At 37.6% G+C, this 18,299-nt stretch overlaps 2 protein-coding genes across 5 annotated transcripts; both read right to left on the bottom strand.

Annotated features, from left to right (window-relative positions):
* Nucleotides 1-1,970: 1,970 nt before the first annotated feature.
* Nucleotides 1,971-10,412, bottom strand: kiaa1191 (KIAA1191 ortholog). Of its 3 annotated transcripts, none has more exons than XM_026234484.1 (9): nt 10,218-10,412; nt 9,573-9,705; nt 8,838-8,947; nt 8,494-8,687; nt 6,911-7,022; nt 6,686-6,810; nt 6,465-6,568; nt 6,202-6,383; nt 1,971-2,962 (listed from the first exon to the last, which is right to left on the bottom strand). In XM_026234484.1, the coding sequence occupies exons 3-9, from the start codon at nt 8,863-8,865 to the stop codon at nt 2,751-2,753; spliced, it is 957 nt and encodes a 318-aa protein (XP_026090269.1). In that variant the 5' UTR covers nt 8,866-8,947; nt 9,573-9,705; nt 10,218-10,412; the 3' UTR covers nt 1,971-2,750. The 3 variants fall into 3 exon arrangements, with proteins under 3 accessions (XP_026090269.1, XP_026090271.1, XP_026090270.1); XM_026234486.1 differs by having other exon boundaries at nt 6,223-6,383; XM_026234485.1 differs by having other exon boundaries at nt 10,333-10,395.
* A 2,461-nt stretch (nt 10,413-12,873) lies between these two features.
* Nucleotides 12,874-17,935, bottom strand: LOC113064001 (uncharacterized). 2 transcript variants are annotated; one of them, XM_026234482.1, is made up of 3 exons: nt 17,704-17,935; nt 16,648-16,771; nt 12,874-13,920 (listed from the first exon to the last, which is right to left on the bottom strand). In XM_026234482.1, exon 3 carries the CDS (start codon nt 13,916-13,918, stop codon nt 13,097-13,099), a length of 822 nt encoding a protein of 273 aa, XP_026090267.1. In that variant the 5' UTR covers nt 13,919-13,920; nt 16,648-16,771; nt 17,704-17,935; the 3' UTR covers nt 12,874-13,096. The 2 variants fall into 2 exon arrangements, with proteins under 2 accessions (XP_026090267.1, XP_026090268.1); XM_026234483.1 differs by lacking the exons at nt 16,648-16,771; nt 17,704-17,935 and adding an exon at nt 15,980-16,161.
* Between the last annotated feature and the right edge of the window lie 364 nt (nt 17,936-18,299).

Below are 18,299 nucleotides of genomic sequence, written 5' to 3'. Positions count from 1 at the left end.
CAAACGTACAAACTTGTAAGCAGAAAAACAGCTTACAAAACACAATTAGCATAGAAACCCAAACCCAAAACCTCCAGCTTTTGTTTTCATTGTTCAAATATGAACTGAATGCAGTGAGGCATTGAATCTCAAATTATTCCCAGCTAAGTTAACACATGTATTTTACTTTTTGGGCACAGTAAAACTATCTGCATTTTTAAAAAGGTAAGTGAAATGTGTGTTTAATTTAATAAATAAAGCTAGAATATTCCAATAAAAATTATTTTGTGTGTGTGTGTGTATATATATAATATCATTAAGTTTTGTAGAGGCAATTGTGGAGGATAGTCCAAGATTAAATGCATTTTACTTTTAGACACATATTTTATCATTTAAATTAATATACTTTAAAAATATATATATATTCAAATGACTTTCATACACTGACATGTCTTATATATATATATATATATATATATATATATATATATATATTAAGATCTGTATTATGATGTTTTATGTGCTTCCTTGTTGGAGTTTGGACACAGACTTCATCTTGTAAAGTAAATGTATAAATTACGTACATTTACATACATGTGCATGAACATATTTTAATACATTTTAATAGTCAAATTTGACTTTTTTTTTTAAAGTTCATTAAAAAAAAAGAATGAATGACTGAATAAGGAGAAGAAACTAAAATAAATTACTATAGGTTCATAAATAATATGAATAGGTTGATATTATCAGCATTTTTCTGCTATATATGTTTATTAGCATTCTAAAAAATATATATAATGATAAAATGAAATATACCTTCACTGGTATGAATAATAATGAACCAATTCAAAGGCTTACTGATATCATTTATGTAATCCTAATCATGATTGTGTTCATGAACCACTGCCTTGCAGACAGTGGGTGTTTTATTAGTAATATCGGCAATGCAATTAATCTTTATAGGAACATGATACAACTGTGCGTTATCCATGAGCTCTGAACCCACATCCACATGTTGTCAGGCTGTGGTCTCAGTGTCTCACAAACAACAGAGAGCCTCACACTCTGAGCTGGGTGGACCATGAGTCAACATATTAAATCCAGACATCCCAGTGGAGACTGCCAGATGTAGGAAATAACCTGTGATATGTCAGTGTGTAAAAGTACAACGTCACAGAGGGATTGGAAATGGGCTCTGGGAGGAGGTGAGCGTATGTGTGTGTGTGTGTGTGTGTGTGAGAGAGAGAGAGAGTGCTGTTGGGTGGAGGTGGTGGGGGCTGGACTTCCAGGAAAGCGTGTTTACCATGGCAGCATAAGATGTGAGGAGACTGCCAATGGAGCAGCATCTGAGCCAGAGAAACACAGGGAAGACACTGGGAAGGCTGAAACATGTTTGATATTAGTTTCTGGCTTGATGCGAAAAGGATCATGTAAAGGATCTACTGCCATAAAAAAGCTTTGATCACTTAGGTTGGAATATGTCTTTACGGCAAAGAAAACCGTCATTTCAGTTTCGTTTCTATTTCAGTTTACCCTGTGAAAGTTTCTATGATGGAATAGCTGACATGAGTTTCTACACCAAACGACAACACTTTTAGGAGGCCATTGTCTCCTAGTGGCAGATAAATGTATTGCAAGAGGGAGGGAAGATGTCACCTGACCTGTAGAGCTCTCAAGAAAATACACACACCTATCTAAAAGGGCACATTGCACAGACATCTACAATTTTAGTTTAAGTTGGTTAAATAATATTACCTAACCCTAACAGAAAAATAATCTGTGTCACAACTATTCAGACATCATCTTAAAAAAGAAAAAAAAAAAGAAAAATAATAATAATAATATATAACGCATAATTGTTCTTTTTACACAGTTAAGTGCATTTAATAGCTTGCAATGCATGTGCCCATATAAGATTAGTTTGAACCTTATCATTGCCATTACTAAAACTGTGAAGAGTGAATTGCAGGAAAGACATTCAAGAGCCAAAATGGCGATTATGTCCATTTATTTATTCATGTATTAAAAGACCAAACAAGACCAAAGTAAATACATTCAGCCTTTTGAGAAATTGAAACAATTTTAAACATGTAACAAAAATATAAGACATCCTCTCTCCAGAGCTGTTCCATTAAATAAAATGTCAGCCAAAGTTTTTTTTTTTAACCTTCAGTCAAATTAGTGCCCTCGTCATTGGTCACACCATCCTCGACATAACCGTATCACAACGATGCTTTAAAAGGCATAATACACAACAGCAAAGACTTAAAGAATTAAGTTATCACTGAACCCATTGTGTATTGACGATGTTACACAGGAAATCACATCATTTCTCATTATATGACAATAAGCTCTAGGCAGTTTTCTAACCTGCTATGTGATGGAACGAAAAAAACCCAACACATAAAAACACTGCTTTGGTTCACAGTTAAGCCATGAATAATTACACCACAGTACATCCAAAAACATCAAGGAATACACATTCACACACACACTAGCTTAAGGTCACACTAAAGGAAAAATTAAAAAGGCAAATCAAGGAAGAGGCCAACAAAAGAAAACGGCACCAACATTAAGGCTGCTACGCACTCACACAGCATCTTTTGAGGATGAACATTTATTTAGATGCTAGCCAAAGGATGAGGCTGTGATAGGGAAAAGCAATTATTACTGCAGTTACCCAGCAGCAAGAGAGCACAAGGGAGTAAGAGAGAGGGTAGACCAGCTACAGTTCACTATGTGTACAGCTGAGGTGGATGTAAGGAGTTCACTTAGAATCCAGAGGGTGTCAGGACGTTCATGTCCCGGCGTTTGAGTTTGTGAGGTCGGGTCATCTGTCTCTTCCCCTCCATGGTGGGGATCTCCATCTTTGGGGGAGCTTGGAAGTTGGTGGGATCTTCGGCCAAGCGGGTGGCCTGGGCTTTCATCACTTCCATAGGGGTGGGTTTCTGAGCTCCTTTATAGGATTGCAGGGCAAATCCCCCTGTGAACATACAAGAATGACATTGGCTGTGTTAACACTGATGAGAGAGGGAAGGCCAAAGAACTTCTAACATCTGGAGCAATGCATGTGTAAAAAGCTCTCTGTGGACATTTAAAACACTTTATACAACAGTAAGTTCTGCTCCTCTAATGTGATCTGCAGGGGTTAGTACATACAGCTTAAAGACCTAAGATAAACAAGAGAAGCTGGCTGGTTTAAATGAAGTAAAGTGGGTTTAAAAGAAGTTTTAAATAATGTAATAAAATGGACAGAATTTGAAATCCGAATCTTTGTTTCACATCAATAGTAACGCATCACAAAGCTTATTGCAATTTATTTGGATGGGAGGCGCGCTACAAATGTTCCGTTCATTATTTGACAGGCTACACTAATAGATTCATGAATCGATATAATTTCATAAAAATGGGAATCAATTATAATCTAATTAGTTTTTTACCCAGCCTTAACTTTTTTAATGGAACTTAACGGGGACCAGCAACTGTTTGGTTGTCCAAAATATCTTATTTTGAGTTCAGCAAAAAGAGAGAAATTAATACAGCTTTGGGACAACATTACAGTGAGTAAGTGACGACAAAATTAGAATTTTTGGGTGAACTATCCCTTTAATGACAAGCGGCAGCATGTTTACTACAAGTCTGTCGCTTTCAGAGCTGCACCCATTTACTGTGTACAGACCAGGGTTTCCGTTGTCCGGTAATTGCCGGACATTGGCCGAAAAAAAAAAGAAATGTCCGACAAAATTAAATCTCTCCGGTCAAATTGTCCGATTAAAATTGCCTAACAATCCCACCCCCCTAACACAATCTGAATTTGAGAATAAGCCTAAAATGTATAAAGCAAAAATACACCAAACTTTGGCTATGTTATAAAGGAACAGGCTTGTTTGAAAGTTATTAAACGTTATTACATGGCTTGGTTGAATATTATTTCTTGATATCAGACCACTGTGAAGCACTAGCGGCGCCAGGATTTTGATTGTAGGTGGGCCTCCAGAGAACTGGATGGGCCAGTTAAAATAAGCCAAAAATTAAAAATAAAAACGGGTTTCCCTTCATCTCCGTTTCAGCGCTTTTCTGGGCACGGAGGACAGCGACTCAGTAGCCTACCTGATTTTAATGTGCAATTAGCATAGGTTAAAAAAAAATCGTTTTAAATTGTTAAAAAGACATTTCAAGCTTTCTTAAGATATATTTCATGTCTGTGAGGCCTACGTTGAGTTTCGTTAAATTAGGATGAGATGTGCTCCAGTTCATGAGCAATGCAAGTGGCCCCGAGGGCGCCTGCATGATTAGGCCTATCGTATGCTATATTTGCTTCTTATGTATTAAATCCAGGCAATTGGTTGATAAAAAAAAATATTAATATTAAGATACAATTTATACAAAACGAAATTCACTTAAAAAAAGTCTTTCTACAAAACAAAACTTAAGTGGTCAAAATCATGTCTGACCTGCTCCATGTCTCTCGATATTGCGCATCCCATCTTACTCGTGCGGTTCACTTTTCATAATCAACAAAAATAAATAAAAATAACATTATAATATTTTAACAAATATTAAACTAAATAAGCTTATTTAATGGCTACAACACGTATAGCAGACCTAGAATCTCTATTTGTATGAATTGCTGCACATTCATTTCATTCTGAATTTTGCACACATAAGTTGAAAGGCATTTGTTTGTGCATGCATGTAAAACATATCTGCAATAGAGCTTAATATCATTGCCCGAGCCCGATGGGACTCGATGGGACGGTCGGGTTCAGGCTTAATTTATAGCATCTTACGCGGGCTCGGGTCGTGCTCGGGCTTGCGCACCGGTTTACTCGGTAAATGAGCGGTCATGTGATGTGTTTCGATTAGCACGAGAAAATGTATGCGGATTAGATGTAACAGAGGCTTGCCTATGGCGATTACGTTTTGGTTGCACCAGCAACTAAAGCAAAGTCTGAGGTTTGGAAAAGTTGACCATGTTTATAATGTGAATAATGAGTCAATAATGACGCACTATCAGTGAGTGCAGGAACGCGCTGAAGACATCTACAGTGGATTCATTCATTTTCCAAAAACATGTAGGCTTAGTGCTAGTGGCGAAGCAAATCCGGAGCCTTTATCTTAATTTCGTTATTGCCAAATACCCATTTTAATTTAATTTATTAAAAAAAGACTCGTTTTTATTTGTGCGTTGGTCTATTTATGCCTATGCCTATTTATAGTGCTGAGATGTTTAGATGTCACAGAGGACTTATTCTTTATTCCAACTTCCAAGTGGTGTAGTCTACGTTAGTTATCAATAAATTATGTAAACAAATGAATAAATTAGTCATTTTTGACAAAGGCAAAAGAGCTGTGTGCGTGCGTACATTTAAATAATGTCGGGCTGTAAACGGGTCTAACTTTTAATGCCCGATTACAGCTCTAATCTGCAACTTTTATCAAGTTCACTGATAATTATGCGTGCATTTATTAATTATTATCTTAATCTATAATGAAACAAGGACGATGCATATAAACTGATTTGTTTTTTTTAGAATGGAATGGATCGCAAATAGATCCGTATGAAGAAATGAACCATAGTAGAAAAAGGTTTTTTTCCGTCTATTTGAAAGTTAGGCTAATAAACATGTTGCATTCGGCGGCCTGATTATGTCATTTTTTACGTTACATAGCCTGCCTCCAGTTTTCTTCATCTTGACTAATTAAGAGGCGATACTTGACCGGCATATCATCAAAATGTCCGGAAAACGAAAATGACCGGCACCATTTTTTTCTAGCGGAAACTCTGGTACAGACACGTTTCCTTTTTTCTCTCAACTGTTTACTTTCACTTTAGACATTACCAACTGTGTTTATATGTAAACCTTCTGTGTTTTGACACACGATCAGATGCTAGTTAACTTATGCTGACGTTTCCCATTCATGTGTTGAGCACCACCTCGAGGAGCCATTAAGTAACAATGCTGGGAGCAGGGAAATGTACTGTATTTAGAGCGCCTTATTTTATTCATTAAAATATTGATATTAGGCACAAGCGTATCGATTCTCGTTTCACACAGAGAAGGACGATATGATATGAGCGTTACATTAAATTCAATTGAGTGTTACACTAACTGTTGAAAAGGTTTATTTAACACACCCGGGGGTCATTAGGCTATTTTCCAATTTAAAGAGAATATGGAGAAAGGATTGTCGATGTTTAAAGTGCATCGTTTGGTTTACCTGTTATTGCTGGATCTGTACCTGGATCAGTTGTAGACTTGCTGACTTGAGGACGTGGTCCAAAAGCACCCCAGCGCTCTACAGGTCCATCACCCGAAGCCAGATCTATACTGGAGCTGGAACTTGTGCTCATCTCAGAGCCTGTGAGAGAAGCAGTGGAGCCTTGACTGCTGAACCATCCCCTGCCAAACACACACAACATTTTCAGTACAAACATGATTAATGCAAAAGAACGGATGTAAAGCTGTTGACTATTTCAGCACCTGCGTCTTTGCTTTGGTGATGACTGAGGGGTCCCAGCAGGCGTTGAATGACCAGATGATGGCTGTTTCTCCTCTATGGCTTCTGTGCTTTGCATTTGAAGCTTCTACAACATCCAAAATATAATTTATGCTTAAAAAAAAAAAAAGACTCGTTTTGGAGATATCAGATCACAATCTATGCTGTGACATTTGAGCCTGCTGAACTGAGGATCTCTGCCTACATGCATTGACTCTGCCAGACAGTGGTAGCGGGTCTCCTCTGCATTCAGGCCTTTGTGTGGAGTGTAGACTGCATCAGTCAGTCCTGCTTGTTTCTCAAACTTGTGCATGCTCTCCTGAGTCTGCTCTGTAATGCAACATAACAGGTCAACGTTGAGGCCACGGTTTTACACCAATTAACACTTTGAAATCTGATGCATGAGGCAGTGATATCATAACATTCTTACTGATGATGAGCGAGTTCATGACAGACGAGGCTTTGGCTTTCACCACAGGGACTGGAGGTTTAGTGAATTCAAAGGTAGCAGTTTGTTTTACCCCTCCTTCTGACTCATCCTCCTAAACACATACAGGACATTAGCCTTACCATTAGAAAACAACAGCAGTTCTTAAACTGTGGTGTGGATGGCCCCTAGGTGAATAAAATACTTAAAAATTAGAATGTTTAAAAAAATAAATATATATTTATGCTAATACACATTTTCATACTTTATAATTATCCGATTTCAAATGTATTATATTTATTATTTAATATATTTATTAAGTCCACATTTTTACAACAAACTTGCAGATACTGTATGTTCCCTTTAAGTGGCACACTTAAAATGGTCAGTTTTAAATTTTTGCATCATGCATGTTGTTAGAAAATCATTTATAAGTTACAATTTAAGAGGAAATGTTTATTTCTTTTTAAAATCCTGAACAATATAGTTTTTTTAGTAAACAAAAAAACATGTCTAATGCTTCTTCAAAAGCAACAGCGAAAAACTAAAAATATGAATCATAATAAAAACACACACACACACACAAATTGCGACTGGAAACACTGACCTACAACATCAAACTAGTGATTTTGTACCACGGCTGGGCGATACATCGTGTTAGTACGTCAATATCAATATATTTTTATAAGCGATATGATGAGGCAATACTCAAAATATATCAATATACAGTAGTTTTTACAGTAGAGGACATCGCTGCTGAGGAGAAAGTGCATAATCAAATTTTTCCTAAACATGAGACATGCTCTGTATTAAGGGCTTTAAAATTACTCGTAAGATATAGTTAACACGTATGATTTAAAGCGGCTCAATCCAGTCCGATGATCTGACAGAGATGCTACTTACGATGTTTAATGCGTTCGAGATGTATGGTTTTGCACAATTCATATCTAAAATTTCACAGGTATATTCTCCATCTGTATATGTTGGAAAGTCAATGAAATATTAGGCTAAGTGTACGTTATGATAACAGTAAAGCATAAAGAGACCATTGTAATGGGGTAATCAAAATATAACTCAATTAATCTGTGCTTTTGTTTTTATTCATTTCTATCCAGTTTTAGTTTAGTGAATTTTTTTGCTTTAAATAGCATTGCTTTTGTCTTTAGATTGTAATGTTAACATGTTAGTATGTAATGTGATTTTAGACCATTTTTTTGCACATAATATATGGAATGGCCTACATGGTTACTTTCACTACATTTGTTTTCATTGCCCTTAAACATTGTTTGATTGGACAACATTGGGTAGAATAAAAAAAAAAAAAAAGGTTATTAAATATATGTTTGAATCCAAATAGAATGTAGAAAACACAGAGATATATACTGTATATCACAATTCAGCTAAAAAATACAGCCCTACTTTGTATTGAATTGCACTAGACCATTTCTCAATCATAGAAGGGCAGGGTAAAATTGAAACTGATAACAAGCATTCTTCAACCAAACTGGTTTATGGTGACATTAGTTTCATTCAGTTTGTATGTTGCTGTGGGCAAATTGGTCACCGATTAAGCAATGCACACGCACCTCAGCAAGTCGGGCAAACTTCCTCTCAGGTATAACAGGTCGCCTCCACAGGTTGCTAATATTAATGTCAGTTGGAGGTGGAGACATAGGGCGCTCAAGATTATCATCATAGCTGAGAGCTCGACGGGTCATCCCGACAGGGATGGACATCCCTCCGAGGAGTCCCTCTGATGAACCTGGACCTGCTTCCAGGGCTGACGCAAAAAAAACAAAGTACTCCGTCAATAACTTCTGAACAAACAGCTACTTCAAAGAGCCACAGTTTAATGCATTTAAAAGGGAGGAACTGTTGTCATATCGTGATGCCATCTGCACTATAAAATAAACAGGCCTCTCTCCTTTACCTGGAAGGTCTCCAGGTCTGGACACCATGGCTACTGAATGAAGCCTTTCTGTTGGACCAAAAAGAGAAGAGAAGCCTGGACAAACCCAGTCAGATGGGACTGGATCAAATCTATAGAAGGAACAAGTAAAATATTAACCAAGCAATATTTGAGTTTAAAGAAAGAACCACCCAACAGCCTCAGATTAATCATTAAAGAGACAGTTCTGCAATCCTCTGGTATGACGTCCAACTGACCCTCTGCATCACCACCAATGATAGAAAGGCTGAAAAAATGGCTGAGATGCAAAGATGCCTGATAGTGGAAAAACATATTCACACCTGGGGCTCTGTGATAAATAAACATCATTGTTTATCAGAAGTAATAAATGCACAATATCGATAATGATCCAATATTCCTTATCTAGACTAGTACCTCAGTCTAAACAACCAGGTGCATGATGCTTTAATGTCTTCTGGGTCAAGGAGCATGACAGTTACATCTACTGCACATACTCAAGCACAAGTTATGGCATATGACAAATAAGATTGCCTTTGCATAAATCAGTCTTCTAAATTAATAAACATAGATCATGTGGAGGCACTTTAAAGTAACCATGTAAATATATCTTAAACGTTATGCTCTTTAAGCAATCTTTTTTTAAACATTAATAAACATTAATTCCGAGCTGCATGTATTTAACTACACATATGACACAAGCGTGTTTTAGTAAATAAAAAGTGACCATCAACTTACCAGTGAAGGGCGGTCAAAGCACCACTGCTAAAGCACAGGTTGGTCTTGTTGACAAGCTGAGGTTTGCTTAGACAGCATTGTGGGACACCAGAAAGACTATGTGGTGTGGGAGGCCAGTAAAAGACAAAGAGTGCTGGCGAAGAACCAAAACAGCCATTAAAACACGAGGAAGTTTTGACCGACTGCAAAACAAACCAGTTGCCATTCAAACTACAAATGAATCTAAACACGGTCTACAATAACCATAAAGTGTCATTTAAGTAATAGCAAGAGTGAGCATTAAAGTCGTGAGAATCAATGCATGCTGGGAATGGGATTACGCCAGTGATGTTATGTAATGCAGCTCACTTCCAGTTAACGTTACTGATCGGCTGCGCTAACGTTACGTCAAATGCTAACGCGCCTAGCTTTAAACACAACAGCTCGCTTTTGTTATCAAAAATAATTTCACTTAGATTTTAAGTAGAAAACGAACAATTAATATTTTACTGAATACAACCACATATTTGAACAAACACTTGATCATTTCTAAATTATATTAAATGAGCGGACTAGCTGTGCCCAATCCAGTTTTGGCGACCTGAAACCGGTTTGAGGGAGGCAATCGCTTGCGAGTTAAAGAGCACGCGAATCAATTGTTTTTACCTGCTGCAGTGTTTCCGCGCCTCCTCTACAGCAGCTAACGGTCCGGCAGAGGTACTTAGGGCACTTGCAACCAACTAGATAAATTACAAATCGCAGATGTTTGAGAAAAATTAACCTTTTTATGTGCCATCACTTCCCCTTTTATTTAGATCTCTGACATACAGACGACACTGATGGTGGGGCTAGAGTCCCCGCTCAGTCTCGCGATACTTTGGTTCTCAGCCGCTGCAGTACTTCAACTAACCACACGCGGCAGTAAAAGACCTATTAAGACCTCAGCTATGCACGATAGTTCACCCAAAACATTTTTTATTTAGAATTAGTTATAATTTACTCAGACATGAAATTTCAGTAATGGCACCAAACTCCACACAACTGGCGCGTGATTGCAGTTTATTATGGCGCTTTCCCACTGCATGGTACTGATAACTTTTGGGTGTTTTTCTCTGGGTACAGTACCTGGTACTTTTTTTTAGTACCACCTCGGTTGAGGCTTTTAGCTTTTGTCTAATTTAAACACATTTATGTGTTTATATTTATGTGTTTAAATCAAGAAAACAACACAACGATCATACAGTTTTATTTATTGCATTGTTGAATATCTCCCCCCATGCACCCATCCATCCCTATTCTAGTGAGGCCCTAGTGCTTACTTTCGGCATCAGGTGGTCCTGTGCAGGGTGCATCATGTGAAGCCAGGTGCCAAATAAACACAACACATTTATTTTAAAGAAAACATTGCCCTTTGGCAAGATACAATTATTATTATTATTTTTTTTTACAATTTTACTTTGAGCACCACATTTTTATAACAACCTAGGAACCATCCAGAAAACTCTATAAACCTTATGTAGCCCCTTTTCACACTGCGCTCATTGTCTTCTACCTGCTGGTTTGTATTTCCACAGCATGAAGGTAAGGTTGTATGAATGACTCGTTTTAAAATCTTCCTGGTTTGCTGACATCTGTTATGACATCTGCCTCGAACATTACAATGCTCATAACTTTCTTTAAGTCTATAAGTGCATTTATATCATTTATATCCCCAGCTTTACTCTTTAATAGCAATGCGCGCAGTACTGCAAAAACGGAAGTTCAAAGACAAAATTCTAAAGATGGCTGCACACTTGTTTTTCTGATGCATAAGGTCTACTAACTGCATATGAACCTCATATAATACACTAGCAACCACCTAGTAACCATCCAGAGCACCATAGCTATCTATCTATCATCCGTCTGTCTGTATTTTTACCTGATAGACATATACATAATCTTAAAGGGATACTCCAACCTAAAATGAAAGTGTTGCCATTGATCACTTACCCCCAAGTCGTTCCTAACCCATAAAAGCTTTGTTTGTCTTCGGAACACAATTTAAGATATTTTGTATTAAAACCGAGTGGCTTTTTACTGTCCCATAAACTGCCAAGTAAGTTACACTGTCAAAGTCTAGAAAAGTATTAAAGACCCTAATATCCATTAGCTTTTTTCCATGGATCAATATAATTGATTTAAATATAATACATTCTACTGTAAAAGTCATCAGGTTAACGGTCTGTGTCAGATGAATAATTGTAATTTCTAATATACTTGAAGGAACGGGGATAAAACACACAGAATTCATACATAAAACGCAGACATTTTATTAATTTAAAAAAGTGGGGGGAAAAAGTACAAGGTTGCTGAAAATTTACAAACAAATTTCCTTTTCTCATATAGTGTAATATACAGTTTCTCTTAAATCATTACATACATTATAATAATTTAAAGAAATTTCATATGCATAATATAAAATTTACAAATTCACATGCAAACATACTAATTAATCTTTTATCTGTAAGACAATCTTAAAATACAGAAACACCAAATCAAAGCAGAGAAAACAGGGTTTTCTGGGTGTGCAGTCTAACAGTGCAGCTCTACTTTGGCCTTTTGCCATAGTTCTGAAGATCAAAATGTTGTAGGTCAGATTTTTTTTTTTTTTATTGTATGGTCTGTTGTTAAACAACAGTGATTCCTAACCAGGACATTCAATCTATCCTCCAACAGGACTATCCAGTTCACTCTAAAGCCAGTTCACTCTATTGTGCTTGCAAGCTATAATAACATGCTCCAATTGCAAAACAAGTGCCAAAAAAAAAAAACAAAAAAAAAAACATGATAGCAATTTTCAAAATGACAAATTTTGTCTTTGTTGTCAAAAGGTGGCAGTAAATTATCATAGCTTGCTTCCTGAGCCATTCTGTTGCGAAATATCAATCTATTAATGTGATCAAAGAAGCACTTGCTTGAGACATTATATAGTAATAACAGTTGGACATAATATCTCAGCACATATTCCTGATGGAAATGCATCCTAATCCTAGTCAGATTGTTTGCTGAACCTGTTTTGGAAATGTCATAAAATGTTTGATAATATTTCAAGGAAGCATGGCAAATTCATTCTGCATCACTAGCTGCCTAATATGCAAATTTGATAAAACCTGGGACTTCCAAGCCAAATATAGCTGTGGACACATGCAATGAGATTCTTATCTGTGAATATTTTGCATTGCTGTATCCTTTAAACTAGATTGAATTTTGTGTATTAGAACTGCAATTTTAATGTTGCTTCTTATTTTTAAAAGCCTCACCAAACAATGTTAAAGGCATCCAACAATCAATACATTTATTGATCACAACTGGACATTACAGGACGGACTCATTCATCATTGACATTTGGTATTGACACAGCACCATCTATAGGGTCACAAGTTTAAAGATACATCAAAAAAATTATATGCATATAAACCTGAAGTGCAAAGTCATAATTTCACAATAATCCATGTTACTCTATGTGATATTCAACCTCTCTGGAAAGAGATTTTCGCAGCTGTAGATTACTTCTCAGCAATGGCGGGCAGCATGCATGCGCGAATGCGGGCTTCCTTCCATGCGCTGCGGCACTCTGAGATCCAGTGGGACACTATAGTCTGTTTGTCCATGCAACGACTGCTCTTTCCCCTCCAACCAGCAGGGGTGCCATCAAGCTTGTTGGGAGTCCCACTCCGTGCAGCCAGGTTGCCTTCATCCAGCTTCTTCCTGCTGAGTGGAGACCGCTGCAGGACCATCGCCGCAGGGACCATTTCAGGCAGACAAAGCTCTGGACAGCTGCTTTTCCTCTGGACATCAGGCGCAGAGGAACAGCATGGGAAGGTGTCACTGCGTGGCCTGCGTGGGGGAATGCTGCCCCTTCTGCTGGGGAGCGCTAGCGCACCTCTGTGGCTGTAGAGGTACTCCAGAGGATCAGCGGGGCCTGGGATGTCACCTCTGCATCCGTTGTCCTCGGGGGCAGCCTGGGCCTGCAGCGGTTCTGACGGAGAAAACCTGGTGGTCTCTTTCTCTTTATGGGGTTGTTCAACTGTTTTGTCACTGCTTGTGGAGGTGTGGGACTGCGGGGGCTGCGGAGACTGCAGATGCTGACGCAGGCGTAGGAGTCGTAGGCAGGGCTTTGGAGAATCCAAAGGGCCGATGGAGAGGATGTCACAATCCGGCTCATGCAGAGGAAAGGTGGGCCGGGCCAGATGGCAGATAGAAAGTAAGTAGTCCTGTGTGGTGGTGTGCTGGCTGTTGGTCTGGTTCAGGTCCTGCACCAGTTCCTCATAGCCCTCCCTGATGGTGGGAAGGCCGCGTTTAGCCTGTAATCTGGACCTGGGACGCATGACTGTAAAAGGGGAAATATTGTTTCATTAAATAGATATATAAATGATGGGAAAAGAAAATTCACACTTAAGGTTTCTTGATAGTTCTTAACAATAAGTTCCCATTAGTTAACATTAACTATAAAATGAGCACTACATTTTCTAAAGTATTAATTAATCCTTGTTAACATTAGTTAGAAAAAATTGTTAGTCCATATTAGCTCAAGTCCATTAAATTGTATTAACAGATATGACTTTTGCCTTAATGTATATACGAAAATGTTGAAATTAACATGAACTAAGATTAATAAATGTATTGTAATAAAAAGTATTGTTAGGTCATGTTAAAGGGATATTCCTCCCCAAAATGAAAATTTTGTCATTAATCCTTTAAAAAAAAAAAAAGCTTTGTTCCTCTTCGGGAACACACTTTAAGATATTTTGGCTGAAAACCGGGAGGCTTGGGGCTGTCCCATTAACTGGCACGTAAAATACACTGTCAAGGTCAAGAAAAGTATGAACGACATCGTCAGAATAGTCCATCTGCCATCAGTTGTTGTTATGTTCAACCATAATGTTATTAAGCAACAAGAATATTTTTTGTACGGTGAAAAAAATAAATAAAATAAATAACGACTTTATTCAACTTTGTCTCCTCTGTCTCTCTCCACATCACCGTAATGCCATTTGTGTGAATATAAGCTGAACGCAGGCAGCATACGCTCCTCTGTGTCAGCCATGACACAAGGATATGTATGCTACATGTATTTACACCTTAATTTGAAATAAAACAAAAATAGCGCAAGTTGCTTGCGTTCAGCGGATATTCTCAAAAATGGTGCTACGGTGATGCGGAGAGACACAGAGGAGACAGATTGTTGAATAAAGTAGTTATTTTGTTTTCTTCGCATACAAAAAGTATTCTCGTCACTTTAAAACATTGCGGTTGAACCACTGATGGCAGATGGACTATTCTGACAATGTCTTTCATACTTTTCTGGACCTTGACAGTGTCATTTTCTTGACAGTTAATGGGACAGCCACAAACCTCCCGGTTTTCATCAAAAATATCTTAAATTGTGTTCCGAAGACTTACAAAGCTTTTACAGGTTTTGAACGGCATGGGGTTAAGTGATTAATGAAAAAAAGTTTAATTTTGGGGTAGAGTATCCTTTTAACTAATGTAGATAACTAATATTAGCAAATTAAACCTTATTGCAGTGTTACTGATTCTTAAATATCTACATAATAAATAAAATTAAATGAAATAAAATTAAAATTAAACAAAGAATAAAATGGAGAGTTGTTTTAAAAGTGTCTTGAAATATGACCTCATGTTAAGTCTCTTGATTATCAGACCATTCTCCCTAGAAACAGAAAGAATTTGTCCTTTTCATCCTCTGCCCCTTAAATATTTTATTCTTTCATCAAAACAGTTGCAGACCAGTCATAAGCAGCATACGCACACAGAAGCAATGTTCAGCACGGAGCGCTGCCTCCACATATTGTGTCGTGACCATTTTCATCTCTCTGAAAACTGTTGCATTGAAATCGCAAATACAATTCCACAAATACTGTTTCTCTTCAGGCATTTTAGTCGATTTATGAAACCTAACTGAAACTCCATTAATTCTCCTGATCTAGGGAAGCGCAACCTCCAAAACAAAACCGTTTTCTCCAGGGATCTGTAACACACATATCTGTAATTCGCATACCAGCATACAAAATTATTTGGTAACACTTTACCCATTAGTTAACACTAGTTAATGCATTCACTAACAATGAGCAGTTACAGTATTTGTCTTTTTAAACATTATATGATGTACCATTGAAATTAATATGATCTTAAATTAATACATGCTTCAAAACTGTTTTTCATTGTTAGCTTATGTTAACTAATGTTAACAAATTGTAATGTTATCCTACTTATAAAGTGTTAACAATCCTTTCTTACAGACACCAGAATACATACACTTTCACTCACAGACCTCTAATCTATCTTTTGTTGGCCTTGACATTAATGACCCACATTATTGCTCCATTCATAATTAAACAGCATAATTTTTCATAAGTTGTTATTACCTGCCCGATCATTCCTTATTGATGCTCTGTACTGTAAATGCCCAAAATCAATGTATATAATGGGAGGGATTGGTTACAGGAATACATGCAAGCCCAGTCTCCATGGCAACGCCTCTTCCCATCACATCCCAGGCTGTGCTCAGATTTCATAGCAATCGGAAAGTACATACACAGACACACATAAACACCCCCACACCACCCCACCATGAAACAGCTCCTCCCTACGCCCTACATAAACACCACCCCATGCCCAAATCATCTGAACACCCCTCTTTATTGTGGCAGACCAATGTAAACAACCCAGCATCGATTCCCAGCCTTCCATATATTTAACTGATTCTTGCTGCCTAAACCTGTTTGGACTTTCCCAGCCCTTGAATGCTCGTATGCAAATCTCTAAAGGGAAAAAACTAAATATACTTCAAGATCAAAGCAGGGCTTTCTTACACAACCCATTACGATGGACATCTGGCGTGGATAGCCCTTTCTGACAACAATTGATGAAATTCAAAGAATCTCTGGCTTTAATCTTCATTAATCAGAGCCTAAATGGGTTCATAATCTATTCTGAAAATATAATTGGAACAGTGTTATATGTGAAGACCTGACATGTGATGTAATCATTGTTCTAGTTTCTATTGAGGCCAGCGGTTTGTGTTGTGTCCCACCTGAGCGGGGTCTCTCCGTCTGCCTGGCTTTGCTGTTGCTCTCTTCTTCCTTCACTCTTCTTGTCTCGTCTCCTCTTCTTTGCTGCTTCCTCCGCTCCCTGCCTCAGCTCAGAGCCTCCAACTGCTGTTACACACAAAAAAAATAATGATTTTCTCCACCGTCTCCCTCCCTCACTCTTTCACTCTTGCCTGTTTGCTTGCTCGCCCTCTCCAGTGCACTTCACTCTCTCTCCTCCCTTGGTCAGCTCTAAAAATAGCCCCTTCATTCCCGTCCCTGTTGCTGCAAAGGAGCATTTGCAAAATGGATTTGACTGATGTGGTGGGGAGAAAAAAAAAGGAAGGGGAAGAAGTTGGTATGGCAGTGCAAGGAAAAAGAGACAAGAGAACCCCCCCCCCCACCTTCGAGATCTTTTATCATATTCTGTGATTGATAGATACAAAAACAGAGTGAGATTGACACCCTGATTAAAAGAGACCCAAAGGAAAAAAAAAAAAAAAAGAGTACCCGATGGATATTGTTATTAAAAAATACATTTGTTAGCATTCTGTGGGAAACACAATTTCATCAGCAGTTTTATTTTTCACATATTATTTTTCCCATAACCTGCATTGCTCTCTCATGGTTTTATCTATTTATTTTAAAAAATAAGAAAATAAATAAGTCAATCATAAATTTTTGAGATATGACTTTTTTTTTACCTTGAGTTACTGAATAGTGTTCTTATCTTGAGTGAAGAGAATTGTTTGTTCAGCTATATATAGCTCCATCTGCAGGTATACTGAGCCCTCAAAGACCTTTTATCATGGTCACGTTGCGATCATGATTTGGAAAGGGCAGTAAACTTGTGAGTGTCAAAATAACAAACAAAACAGCAATGCAGTGTCGATCCTCCACATGTAGTGCCTCAAATGTTTACAAGTGCATATAGACTGTATAAACATACTCCATAGTAGTCTTTCTAAAGGCAAACTGACTGTATTTTCATTTATCTGCCTGTGAACCTACTGGATACACAGCTTGAAATGTCATTAATTTAAATGTGCCAAGTCCTTTACCTGTAGATTGTTGTTCTGTATATTCCTCCTCCGTTGGGTGAACTGTTGCAGTTATCGGATGATGCTGTCAACATAGACTTCATAAGAGGCAGACTGTCGTGTTTAAGCCACAAACATCATGTTCACTCTTAGAAATGTTTTCTGAGAAGGAAGGGTGTGAGGAAAAGAGAGAGGGAGTGAAAGGGAGGGACATGTCAAGAGGGAGGAGGTTGTTTTGAAGATGGAACAGTTTAGAAATCAGCACATTTACAGACCAGCCTTGTTAAACACAATATAATCCATTCAATTTATCTGATTTCTGGTCAGAGGTCATATGAGAAGCTTTTCAGTCTGCTTGAATAAATTCATGGCATATTATATTTTCAGTTTTCATTTCATATTCAGGTAAAGTTTTAGTCATTTTGTTGTGTGGTTTTGTAGTTTGTATTTATTTATTTGTTAACTATAATAACCCCTGCCTCAAGGATGTAAATGTAAATGTTGCTATGCAGGAAAGATCTCTTTGAATGCATGCAATGTCCTCTTAAAGGGATACTCAAAAATGAAAATTCTCTACTCACCCTCATACCATCCTAGATGTATATGACTTTCTTTCT

This window comes from Carassius auratus, chromosome 46 (assembly GCF_003368295.1).
Source record: "Carassius auratus strain Wakin chromosome 46, ASM336829v1, whole genome shotgun sequence".
Taxonomy (NCBI): domain Eukaryota; kingdom Metazoa; phylum Chordata; class Actinopteri; order Cypriniformes; family Cyprinidae; genus Carassius; species Carassius auratus.
Note: the sequence above shows the minus strand (reverse complement) of the source record. Positions and strands in the feature narration are given on the sequence as shown.